Here is a 14,042-nt window from a genome sequence, read left to right on the forward strand (position 1 = left end):
TTTATACCATGGATTTTCACTACTGGTATGTTGACAAGGTGTGTTTGTTCATTTTTGCAGACACATACAATCTCAACGCTTAAGGGACCTTTTCACTTTTTGGTAAATTGACAAAATAAAAAAAATTGTTTCATATTCGCAAATTTTTGTTGTAGTTTTGCTTTTTGTGAGGAAACAGTAATACTGAACATTTATCATGCTCAAAATATCTAATATATGCATCTTTTTACGATATCAAAACCTGAAAATGATAAATTGTTAAAAATGCAAAATGATTTAATGATTTACTTTTATCAAATATATAATACACCTGTGACTATTATGAGTACGGTTTGCAGAGTGCAGGTTAAAGCGCTAGACTTTTACTCCAGTGGTCAGTGGTTCGAGCCCAGTTTAGGATTACTTTTTTTCTTTTTTTAATTGTATTCTTTTTTTTTTACTGGAGGTATTTAGTTCCATTGTTAACATTTACAAATTTTAACCTTCAATACATGCCAAACTAGAAATGGCGTGGCAGAGGCCGACGCGTATCCCCACGCCGCATGTTTGACCCAGGGGCGCCCCATGTTTGGTAATGGGTCCATGCATAGTTGAGATTGACTGTATTGTCATAAGAGATGTTCAGTATCAATTAGAAGTGAATCGGTGTAGAAATGAAGAAATTATAGTAAACGACAATTTTGGGTGGGCGTGGCCTATTATGGGCGGGGCGCCCCAGGGTTGGTAAAGGGGCCATACATAGTTGAGATTGACCTTATTGTCATAAGAGATGTTCAGTTTCAATTTGAAGTAAATCGCTGTAGAAATGAAGAAATTATAGTAAAAGGCAATTTTGGGTGGGCGTGTCCTATGTGGGCGGGGTGCCCCAGGGTTGGTAATGGCGCCATGCATAGTTGAGATTGACTGTATTGTCATAAAAGAAAATCAGTATCAATTTGAAGTGAATCGGTGTAGAAATGAAGATAATATAGTAAAAGGCACTTTTGGTTGGGCGTGGCCTATGTGGGCGGGGCGCCCCAGGGTTGGTAATGGGGCCATGCATAGATGAGATTAACTGTTTTGTCATTAGAGAGGTTCAGTATCAATTTGAAGTGAATCGGTGTAGAAATGAAGAAAGTATAGTAAAAGGCAATTTTGGGTGGGCGTTGCCTATTATGGGCAGGGCGCCCCAGGGTTGGTAATGGGGCCATACATAGTTGAGATTGACCGTATTGTCATAAGAGAAGTTCAGTATCAATTAGAAGTGAATAGGTGTAGAAATGAAGAAATTATAGTGAAAGACAATTATGTGTGGGTGTGGCCTATTATAGGCGGGGCGCCCCAGGGTTGGTAATGGGGCCTTACATAGTTGAGATTGACTGTATTGTCATAAGAGAAGTTCAGTATCAATTTGAAGTAAATCGGTGCAGAAATGAAGAAATAATAGTAAAAGGCAATTTTGGGTGGACATGGCCTATGTGGGCGGGGCGCCCCAGGGTTAGTAATGACGCCATGCATAGTTGAGATTGACCGTATTGTCATAAAAGAGGTTCAGTATCAATTTGAAGTGAATCGGTGTAGAAATGAAGAAATTATAGTAAAAGGCAATTTTGGGTGGGCGTGGCCCATGTGGGCGGGGCGCCACAGGGTTGGTTATGGGGCCATGCATAGTTGAGATTAACTGTATTGCCATAAGAGAGGTTCAGTATCAATTTGAAGTGAATCGGTGTAGAAATGAAGAAATTATAGTAAAAGGCAATTTTGGGTGGGCGTGGCCTATGTGGGCGGCGCGCCCCAGGGTTGGTAATGGGGCCATGCATAGCTGAGATTGACCGAATTGTCATAAGAGAGGTTCAGTATCAATTTGAAGTGAATCAGTTTAGAAATGAAGAAATTATAGTAAAAGGCAATTTTTGGTGGGCGGGGTGCCCTAGGGTTGGTAATGGGGCCATGCATAGCTGAGATTGACCGTATTGTCGTAAGAGAGGTTCGGTTTCAATTTGAAGTGAATCAGTGTAGAAATGAAGAAATTATAGTAAAAGGCAATTTTGGGTGGGCGTGGCCTATGTGGCCGGGGCGCCCCAGGGTTGGTAATGGGGCCATGCATAGTTGAGATTGACCTTAGTGTCATAAGAGAGGCTCAGTATCAATTTGAAGTAAATCGGTGCAGAAATGAAGAAGTTAATGTAAAATAACATAAAAAAATGAGTGAAAATCTCTGACCCGGTCCCGCCCAACCCCCATAACTTTTGACCCAGGGGTCAGATCAAAATTCCGTCACTGTCACCGTTGCACATATGCTCATAGCTACCATGAATGTAAGTTTCAATGTTCTAGTGCTAATAGTGTAGGAGGAGCAGGTAGCCAGGACGGACGGACAGACGCACATCAATACAATATCCCCACTTTTTCTCCGAAAAACGTGGGGATAAATATATATGCTTTAGTAAAGCTACAAAGTTTTGTGTTTAAAATGTTTTTAACATATTAAAAGTATCGCACAAATCTGTCAGCAAGCCAGTGTTTAAATGATAATTTTCGTTAGGAATGTGATTCTCAAGTGTGTCTTATATTTACCCATAGTATTTCAGGGCCCAATACTATGTGTAAGATAAGATCCACTAAACTGTTGAACAGTAAAGTTCAATTTGTTTACAATTGCGATAAGTTGTTTGCAAATGCCTCGAAGAATGTTTAACAGAAACCATTAATGTAAATTGACTTATTTGCTAATATGATACTTATTCTTTCTTTGTACTGTTTTAGTTTCCATTTTACTGACCAGTTTCTCCTTAAGAATAAATGGCTTCCTCTTTAAAAATGGGATACATACTCTTGACTTTTGATTTAGAGCAACTGATAAAATATTCATTCAAAAATCAGTGTGTTTTTTTTGTTCAAAATTGGGTCGGGTATCCGGCCCCATTTCCAACTGAAACAAAATATATATTTTTTTCAAAATAGAACCAAAAATTCAGAATTTAAGGTTAAAATTTAATATTTAAAACACTTAAATTCTCATTTTTTAAGCAATTGTTTGCAAAAAACAACAACACTAATTTAACACAGTGATTTTTTCCCAATCCAAATGGACCCAGCCCCATTCCCAAAATATCGAAAAAAACACTGAAATTGGTTCTTGTGGATTCATGCAGTCTGTTCAGGAGCTTCCATGTCCACTATCACACTGAAATTGGTTCTTGTGGATTCATGCAGTCTGTTCAGGAGCTTCCATGTCCACTATCACACTGAAATTGGTTCTTGTGGATTCATGCAGTCTGTTCAGGAGCTTCCATGTCCACTATCAAACACTGAATTTGGTTCTTGTGGATTCATGCAGTCTGTTCAGGAGCTACCATGTCCACTATCACACTGAAATTGGTTCTTGTGGATTCATGCAGACTGTTCAGGAGCTGCCATGTCCACTATCACACTGAAATTGGTTCTTGTGGATTCATGCAGACTGTTCAGGAGCTGCCATGTCCACTATCACACTGAAATTGGTTCTTGTGGATTCATGCAGTCTGTTCAGGAGCTACCATGTCCACTATCAAGTGACAATTAAGGTGTGTTTTTTGTCTCATAAGCTAACAGGATAGCTCCTTATTGGACTGCAAATATCGCAGGCTGATCTGATAAACGCAGACTGCAAATATCGCAGGCTGATCTGATAAACACAGACTGCAAACATTGCAGGCTGGTCTGATAAACGCAGACTGCAAATATCGCAGGCTGATCTGCTAAACACAGTCTGCTCTGGGGCTACATTTACACATGCTTCATATTGCATGCACCCATTTTCATAATTTTTCTATAAACTAGTACAAATGTAACACACAATTTTCTAGGTTTCGAAAACGCCCATGAATATTGGTGATTCAAGTTAAGCCAAACTGTTTAAAATACTTTAAAAATCAAACACTGTTTAAACTTGAGTCATTTTAATGAAATTTTTACTGCTATTAGTGGAGCGAAGTTCTTACTGAATTTGTACAGTGCTTGACTAAGAGTCAGATGATGGCTGGTTCAATTGCCAGCCTGGTAACATAACTTGTGTGGGGTCATTTTAGAAATCCTTTGAACAGACATTTTTCCCCTACTGCTTGTTCAAATATTTATGTAATTAATAAGAATCTACAGATTAACCCTTTACCACTAAGATGCGTATTTTTATGTGTTTGTAGTCCTTTACAAAGTTACTTTTAACCCTTTCAGTGCGGGAACCAAATTTTAAAGGCCTTTGCAAACAGTTTGGATCCAGATGAGACGCCACAGAACGTGGCGTCTCATCAGGATCCAAACTGTTTGCTATTCTGATAGTATTCTTTGAAAAAAATAGAAGAAAATGCTAATTTTAGAAATTCTGCAGACGACATTTTAGCAGACGACAAATTTCCCAGCATGCAAAGGGTTAAGTTAAGACTTTTCTCACTAGATTTAAGTTTTGAAGGCTTCATTTCCAACTCTAAGATACTGATGATCAGCAAATGAAGTTATGACTACTATAACTTACACAATATCATCATTTAATAATATTTTATGTCATTTGATTTCCACATTAAGTCTTCAGTACCAAGAATATAAATTGTGTTATTATGTCTCAGATCATTTCAAACTACACCCATATTTACAAACTACAAAGGAGGAAATGCAAAATTGACTCAAGGGATGTTATCCTATTGAAAGTTATATCCATATTCAAAATCAATGTAAGTATTTGTTCATATATCAGAGATATTAAATTATAGCCCATATCTCGAAATCTGAGGCATTCAATCTTTTAAACCCAACAGAATTGAAGTCTTTGTCATAGGATTCACAGTTCATTTACTGCACATTGAAATGCGTTTGTAAACCAATAAACTGCTTGCCTGATTTCATTTTCATCTGATAAGCTGAAAGTTGTAAAATAATGTTAGGTGTGTCATGTGTGTTGTAACCTTTGATATATGATCTTAATTAGAAATGACATGAATGACTGAGACATTTTTTTTTTGAAATTGCATATATTTTTGCTGTTAAATTGTTGAGTGTTTTTAATATGGTAAAATGCGGGTGATCTCTTATAAGTTTTTATGCCCTCTTGAAGAAGGTGGCATCCAGCAGTCATATTGGCTGTCTTCATTCCCATGCATCTATCTGTCTGTCAGTCTGTTCAAAATTTTCTGTTTAAACCATAACTTTATTGATACAATGATCTATGTTGAACTAATGTAACACAAATATCCACCATTATAAGACACAAGCCTTTCCCCAGTATTTTGCTTCAACAAAGGAGCACTGCATCCAGTGTGGCAGCTTTCAGTCGGACAGTTTGCCTCGTGATGTTTTCATCTTTTTTCATGTTCTAAAATCAATAACAGAAGTACTTCATAGCAAATTTTAACATACAAAAATGCCTTCTGTTTGTTATAAAGATTTTAAAAGTTTCAAGATAACAAAAATGGTTGTAGTACCTTATAACAGATCATGAAGGCTTGACATCACTACACCTCTGAGTTCTTCTTTTTCCCTTGAGTATCTTCAGTTTGTTATTGTTAAGAACCTGGTATCAATTCGCTGGCAAGAAAAGCACAATTTTTGTGTTCTGCATAAATTGATTGGAGTAATCAATTACTAAACATAAGAGTCTATGCTACATGTATATTGTACATGACTGTGTCTGTACATGGTGGAGACAAATTATAACTGTGTTTTAGATTCCTTACACTCTTTGAATCTGTTATAATTTATGTACATTTCTTGGTTCTGTTACAGATTCCATGTGGCCTGCCATCTTGGTTTCCTTGAGGTTGTAGATCTACTTATTTCTAATGGTGCTGAAGTTAACGTCCTAGCCATACAAGGTCAGTAAACTGTCAAAAGTACACACATTGAAAACATTTTTCACAATTGACAGCCAAATAATCGTGTTATTTTGATGCATTTATAGTCCCTCAGAAAATTAAATTTAAATAAAGACCTTTCATACTGGATTCAAGTTTAAGAGGCTATATTTTCAAACCTTAGATACTGATGAGCAGCAAACAGCAAAAAAACCTGAACATACTGTAAGTTACTCGCAGGCTGTTCTGGTTTTATGCTGTTTGCATATAGCCATTTTCACTTCACTTCTGAGTGGGAAAGGGTTAAATTGAATGTGTCTCTTTCTATAAGTTTTAAATACATTTTGATTAAGGCCACGACTTTTTTTTTTATTGGTTTACAAAAATTATTTTGAAAATGGTCCATCGGGCGGTCGAAAAAAAAAAAAAAAAAAAAAACATTAGAAAAAAAAGTTAATGCTAATAACATCATAACAAAGACAACATATCTTTTATAACCTTAACACAGAGACAAAAAATCAAATTATGCAATGAAACACATCTATATCTTCAAATGAAATGAGTCCTAACAGCACCTTATGTAACATCAGGCAATTTTAAACACTCCATTACATGACATGCGTTCTTCTCCCATTAAAACGAAAAACTGCGCTTCATTTCCATAATTGGATGCGCACCATTACGCAATGCGATGCCCGTTGCATAAATCTTATATAAGATAAACTACTCATACACAAATTACCCGGTATGTGTTTGCTCTTACTCGACTTATGAGATCGTACATGAAAAAAAAAATCGAGGTAGATCGATCCATGCGTCGTCGCGGTAATGTTTGTCAAAGTTGTTGTTGTCATGAAAACTCGTTGATTTACAACGCAAAACGTCTTATTTGAACTGACGCGAATTAATTTAATCATATTTGTCAACTTCGCTTTTGCTTTATTTTGATAATTTAATCCAAAGTTTAATGTTAGCAAGTGTTTTTTTTACTGGAATTGTAAACAAGGAGTCAGTTAAAGTCTTCCGAAAATGTGCAGTCTGTGTGAATTGACAGTTTGACGTCATCAAAGGAAAGCCGCTTTCTGTCGGAAGCAATAAAGCGACAAATTTCGCGCCGAAAAAATTGGCTTCCTTTGTCTAGCAATCAACATGCCGAACCAATCGTGTGTTTGTTTCTCAATTGCAATCCTCCAATTTAATAAAAGCACGTGCATAGCTCCGCCTTCGAATCTTTTGCAGAGAACGGAGGCGGAGTTTAACGGTTAATTGAGCTAGTGTTTTACACAAGTTGAGTTCCGATTTGCCGAAATTACTCGGCCCTAAGCATTGAAACGACAAATACATTTATCAATGATTTTCCGAGATATACCGATTTGTTCCGATTTCCAAACTTTCTGTACAGTTCCTATAAACTATGGCGGACGTGTTTACAAAATTCCTAAACACATATATCGTAAATAATGGCAGTGTTTTATTGGATTATTTATACTTATTATCAAATACTATCGGGTTTGTTTAATATAATTAACATGTTAAACAATATATTTGCCTCACAGACACGGAAATAAATTTTGATGGGGTCGACATTTGACTGACGCTGATTTTCTTATTGTCTGTAATTTTTACCCGAAATAAATTTTGAGAAGTGCCCATAAAAGGACTGGTACATAATGTGTCACATTGAAAAATATCCCGATCTCTGCAATATATGTGAACCAATCGTTGATTGTACTTACTTGATTTTATTCGCAACCGTACTCAAACCGGATCGTTTTTTTTCTCATTTCGCTCATTTTGAAGTGCGGTCGGGAATAAAATATTTAAAAAAAAGACGATTTTCCGATTTTATTTTTTTTCCCATTTTCCAAAAATTAGGGTCGGCGGTTTTGTAAACCAAGAAATATAAAAGTCGTGGCCTAAGAGTTTTTAATTTGTTTGCTAAAATTCCTTTAAAGTGTCATTTTATTGCAGACTTAAAAATTTGCTAAAAATTTGATATCAATAAATCAAATGAACACTTTCCCACTCAGAGCCTAAGTAAACATGGCTAAAACCAGAACAGCCTGCGAGTAACTGGGAGTCTATTCAGGTTTTATGCTGTTAGCTGCTCATCAGTATCTAAGGGTTGGAAATGAAGCCTTTAAAACTTGAATATAGTAAGAAAAGTTTTTAAATATATTTAACTTTCTAAGGGACCACAAATGCGTCAAAATACGTATTTAAGTGGTAAGAGTTAAATAATCTACCATTGACTTCCATTTGATGTTCACTCAGTTGCTGTGCTTTGATTTTTTGGTAATAGAATGCATAGAAGATGAACATCACCCCTGACTTGTTTTGTGAGGAGAAAAACAAGTAGCTTCGTTTACAATTATAACACTCATGATACATTAAAAAAGTATATACCGGGGAGGGGGGGGGGGGTAATTTTAATTGTGTAAGGGCCCCATTTCTGATTGTCATATATTAAGATGTGTTTTGGAAAAACTATGCCTAATGCATGTGCATTAAGTGTCCCACTACATAATGCTTTTATGGATTTTTTTATGCAAAGGAAGTCTTATCTTAATTAAAACCCAGTCTGGGTGGACAGTATTGCCCTTGATTAGCCTGTGCTTATATATTTGATTCCTATCATTTTGTAGGTAATACTTCTGTCCAAATAGCTGCCAGAGATGGGCATCCAAAAGTTGTAGAAAAACTTCTACAGGTATGTCATCAGTTATTTTAACTTATTGATACATGTGTATCTTCCATGGAATAAAATTAGTGTTGAACCACTATAATGGCAGAAGGCTCTGTAACTTGTTCAAATGAATATCTGCAGATAAAGCACCAAAGCATATATCAGGTCTCTTCTAAATCAAAATCATGTGTATATGGTAAGCGTTTTCCATTATAAGCATATGCAGACTTTATAGCCACATATGTGCAGACTGCACAGGCTCATAAGGTATGACACTTTATGCACCTGCAATAAATCCAGTTGTTCCTGAACGTATCACGCACATTTTGTTGATGTCATTGTAGGCGGGTGGGGTAATCGACCACAAGGATGGCCTCAGTCTAACGGCTCTCCACCATGCCTGTGTACGAGGAAAACTCCACTGTGTTCAAGTACTTCTCAAAAACAAGGCTGACCCTAACAGCCGAGACAAGGTAAACATTGGCTCTGATGTGGTTTAACCCTGTACCACTTAGATACGTATTTTCACACAATTGTTGTTCCTCAGAAGATTAATTTTTATTAATGACCTTTCTTACTAGACTCAAATATTAAAGGCTTCATATCCAACCCTTAGATACTGATGAGCAGCAAACAGCATTAAACCTGAACAGTCTGCGAGTTACTCGCAGGCTGTTCTGGTTTTATGCTGTTTGCACATGGCAATTTTCACTTTGGTTCTGAGTAGGAAAGGGTTAATCCTTTACAACTCAGATAGGCATTTGATGTGTGTTGTGAATTTTGGGCGATGTTGCTACCAATAGTCATATGAAGTTGTCGTAATTATCCCCACGCTTTTCAATATTGTGGTTATCTCCGCCGTCCGTCCGTCTGTCTGTCCATCCTGGCCACTATCTCCTCCTACACTATAAGCACTAGAACCTTGAAACTTACACACATGGTAACTATGAACATATGTGCGACCCTGCACTATTTGGAATTTTGATCTGACCCCTGGGTCAAAAGTTATGGGGGTTGGAGCGGGGCCGGGTCAGAGATTTTCACTCATTTTTTATGTTATTTTACATTAACTTCTTCATTTCTGCACTGATTTACTTCAAATTGATACTAAACCTCTCTTATAACAAATCAGTCAATCTCAACTATGCATGGCCCCATAACCAACCCTGGGGCGTCCTGCCCACATAGACCACACCCACCAAAAATTGCCTTTTACTATAATTTCTTCATTTCTATACCGATTCACTTCAAATTGATACTGAAATTCTCTTATGACAATACGGTCAATCTCAACTATGCATGACAATACGGTCAATCTCAACTATGCATGGCCCCATTACCAACCCTGAGGCGCCCCACCCACATAGGCCACATCCACCCAAAATTGCCTTTTACTATAACTTCTTTATTTCTACACCGATTCACTTCTAATTGATACTGAACTTCTCTTATGACAATACGGTCAATCTCAACTATGCATGGCCCCATTACAAACCCTGGGGCGCCCCGCCCAAATAGGCCACACCCACACAAAATTGCCTTTTACTATAATTTCTTCATTTCTACACCGATTCACTTCTTATTGATACTGAACTATTCTTATGACAATACGGTCAATCTCATCTATGCATAACAATATTACCAACCCTGGGTTGCCCCGCCCACATAGGCCAAACCCACCCAAAATTGCTTTTTACTTAACTTCTTCATTTCTCCACGGATTCACTTCTAATTGATACTGAACTTCTCTTATGAAAATACGGTCAATTTCAACTATGCATGGCCCCATTACCAACCGTGGGGCGCCCCTGGGTCAAACATGCGTCGTGGGGATACGCGTCGGCCTCTGCCGCGCCATTTCTAGTTATCATAATTTTTTTTATATATTTTAAGTTATACATTTAAAACGTTATTAAAATACCTAACCTGGATTGCGCTTATCTACTACAATCACAATAAGCTACCAGACAACTTGTTTGTACTCCATAAGAAAACAAGATTAAAACAAAGACCTTTGTAAAAAGATTTAAGTTTTTACGGTTTCATTACCAACCCTTATAAACTGCTAAGCTGCAAATATCATAAAACCTGCACAGACTGCTAGTTATTTGCAGGCTGTTTTGGTTTTACGCTGGTTGCATGTAGCAATTATTATTTTGGGAAAAGGTTTATAAATGTTCATCAAATGGTTTGTTGTGAACACCATTAACATTCAGGACTATCAAAGTGTTAAGTTACAATATTTTAGTTTGAAATATTTGTTGTTAAGTGTGACACACAGATGATTGTTGAAATTTATGGCAGAATAGGTTTCTGTTATGGAAAAAAATATTTAACATGCAAAAGAATTATCATGATAAAAAAAACACAAAACATTTTAGTGGTCCCTTAAATTAAATAAAAACAAAACAAAAAGAACGGTTTTAATTAATGTTTGGCCCAGAGCAATCATAGACAAAAGAACTTATTTATAAATAAAATTGTGTATATATATATATATATTAGCCGTGCCTTGTGAAAAGGGCCTTGTGAAAAGGGGATTTGATGCATGTGCGTAAAGTGTCGTCCCATATTTTTCTATGCAGTCTGCACAGGCTAATCAGGGACAACACTTTCTGCCAAGAAGAGACTTTCTTTAAATGAAAAATATCAAAAAAGCGGACAGTGTTGTCCCTGATAAGCCTGTGCATACTGCAAGGCTCATATATTATTTACCAGCGTCATGCCAAGATGTGTCTTATTCCATATGCAGCCAGTGTCAGTCAAGACCAGCCTGTGCATCCTCACAGTCTGGCCAGATGCTTCGTTATCCCTTTTAATTGATCCTAATGTTTGTGTTTTCATTAGTGGACAGGGTAGCCACTGACCAGATTGTGTACATGCACAGGCAGGTATGGAGCTATGTTGGCTGCATTTGGCTATTTTTGCATGAGGCGGGTCATTTGCTCTACTTTGTTGTCTTTGTGTTTACCTTGACCTGAATTTCAGACAGGGAAGCCACCACTGTTCTATGCAGCGTTTTCTGAAGATCTTCCAATCTGCAAAGAGCTGGTTGACCATGGGGCCAATGTCAATGCTTCAGATGAAAGCCAAATGTAAAATATGTCCTTCTTCATTTATTTTTAGGAAATTAAATCAATGTTCAATCAATGTGAAAGATCAGTTACTAATTTTACATTTCAACTTCTACATGTATACCTTGTTTCTCCAATGTAATATTACATTTATAGCATTTTCATTGACTACTTGAACTACAACTAATTGAAAGAAATTTGCATATTTTTTCCTTAAATGAAAAGTTTATTTTATAGATTAAAGGCATGTGATAAAAGCAAAAAAAGCTCTCTAACTTGAAAAGTTAGTGTATTTAAATACTGTATGCTACGACAATCATGTCAAATCCTGCATGTAGATGAAATAGCTCATATAATTTTGTAATAACATTCCTACAAGTAAATATAGTACTGCTTCATTGATTGTATCACAATAATGTGAGAACATTCAACCTTTTATCAGTATTGAATTGTAACAAGTCTAGGTCAGTAATTACTGCTATAATTGGTTTGTTTAAGTACATAATTAGTTTTCAAAAATGGATACTTTTGTTGATTTCAGTGCACCTCTTATGGCAGCAGCAAAGAAAGGCAGTGTGGAAATATGTGAATTTCTATTACGTAAAGGAGCTGATCCTAAAATGAAGGATAAATCAGGTAAATTTAAGGATTCATTGGCAGGAAAATAAATCTTTAATGATAAAAGAGGTACAACTTTTTCAACCCATTTTTGTGTGGACTTTTAGGCATTTAAAATGGTTCAATTAGTGTCTTTTTAGGCAAATACAATATTTAATGTAGCCAACAAAAACAAACAGTTTTGTATCTTTCTGATTCCCCACTGATTGTTTAACTTTTAAAAGGGTTGAATTCGATAACTTTGCTGAAAGACTGTTATATTGATGTGTGTTATTGGAGACATTGTAAAGCTATTTATAGAAACTTTTTAATCTCACAGTTTTCAATATAAGCAATTAGTAATTTGAATTACAAAACAATTTTACACTATCAATATCACAATTATACATGTAATGTATAATGGCATAGGGCATTTTGCAAGAATATGTAACATAAAGTTTTTAAAATTAGTCAGAATTTAAACAAAGACAAAGCTTGAATTGTGTTTTTTTTCTCCACTGATGTCATTGTGTTGTTTTTAGGCAATGATGCCTTAGCATATGGACTGGACGCGGGATTTGCTCAGCTGACCGAGGTGTTCCAGAGGGCTCCTGCGCAGGCTGCCTGGACGGTCACACAGGAGACGGCGGGCGCCCAGTCCGCCAACGGGGCAAAGTCAAGTTAGTGGAGTTACACTTGTTAATATGCTGTTGATTATGTAAATTTGGTGCATGATGTTACTGTACTTGGTAGCTAGATCTGCGTCAATTATTGTAAATTTATAACATTGTCCCAACAAAGAACAGAGCTAAACAAAGATGCTTGTTTCTTTTGAATGTTGATATGAGCTCTGCTCTGAGATTTCAGGGCTTAATGCATATGTGTCAAGTGACGTCTTCTTTCCGCTTTTTGGAATTTTCCATTAAAAGAAATGTTCTTTTTAACGAAAATTCAGTGCGGGCAGAAAGTGTCCACACAGACTTATCAGCTAATCTGAGAGGTTACATGATGCACATGCATGGCCTTTTTCCAGAGCACAGGCTTAAATGTTAGTACATTTATATTAAAAGAACTTGCATGCTTTCACTTCCTGTAAAGTCTGCATCACAGTTATCTGTAAGATTTGTGAAATTGCTTAGAAAGTTCTTTCCATACAGCTTTTGAATGGTCTGTCAGACTTTTGCTGCATGACACATTTCAAATTCTACTTTTCAGAAACTTAACATTTTTTTCAGATGTAAAGTGAAAATGCTTTTTCAACCAGTATAAAACCAGAACAGCCTATGAGTTACTCACAGGCTCTTAAGATTTTCAGCTGCTTGCTGCTCATTAATATCTTAGGGTTGGAAATGAAGCCTTTAAAACTTGAATCAAAGATTAATGTCTTTAATTTAATTTGATTTTGTAAGGAACTGCAAATGCAGGAATTGAATATCTAAGGGGTAAATGGTTAACTGTACTGAACTCTGTTCATCTTTGCAGATTCTGATGATTTCACTCCGGTTCCTGGCCCAGTGGAAGTGGAAGCAGACGACCATCATTCCGTAGGGGATCCAGTGGACAAGGTAAATGGCAGCAGTGGAACTGTAGTCATTGATTTTGATTGCTTGTCCTCCTTGCACTATGCCTTCCAGATACCAGCATCACATGCATTATGAGCCGCTCTCTGTGAAAACGGGGCTTAGTGCATGAACTTAATGTGTTGTCCCGAACTGCAAACTTAAAAGTTTAGGATAATCAGTGACGACTCTTTCCGCCGACAATGGATTTTTGTGAGAAGAGACCTCCTAAACAAACAATTCTGTTAAAGTGGAAAGTGTCATCCCTGATTAGCATGTGTTTAACACTTTGCATGCTGGGAAATTTAACGTCTGCTAAAAT

The 14,042-nt window shown here is 36.6% G+C and overlaps 1 protein-coding gene across 4 annotated transcripts in view; it reads left to right on the forward strand.

Moving 5' to 3' along the window:
• LOC127877564 (ankycorbin-like) overlaps positions 1-14,042 on the forward strand; it is a 51,604-nt gene that overhangs the window by 11,746 nt on the left and 25,816 nt on the right. For all 4 annotated transcript variants that reach the window (XM_052423538.1, XM_052423537.1, XM_052423539.1 and 1 more), the window contains exons 4-10: positions 5,737-5,825; positions 8,450-8,514; positions 8,835-8,963; positions 11,479-11,585; positions 12,106-12,200; positions 12,704-12,841; positions 13,644-13,726. In XM_052423538.1, the coding sequence (XP_052279498.1) occupies positions 5,737-5,825; positions 8,450-8,514; positions 8,835-8,963; positions 11,479-11,585; positions 12,106-12,200; positions 12,704-12,841; positions 13,644-13,726 (706 nt within the window). The remainder of the gene's footprint in view (positions 1-5,736; positions 5,826-8,449; positions 8,515-8,834; positions 8,964-11,478; positions 11,586-12,105; positions 12,201-12,703; positions 12,842-13,643; positions 13,727-14,042) is intronic.

This window comes from Dreissena polymorpha, chromosome 4 (assembly GCF_020536995.1).
Source record: "Dreissena polymorpha isolate Duluth1 chromosome 4, UMN_Dpol_1.0, whole genome shotgun sequence".
Lineage (NCBI taxonomy): Eukaryota > Metazoa > Mollusca > Bivalvia > Myida > Dreissenidae > Dreissena > Dreissena polymorpha.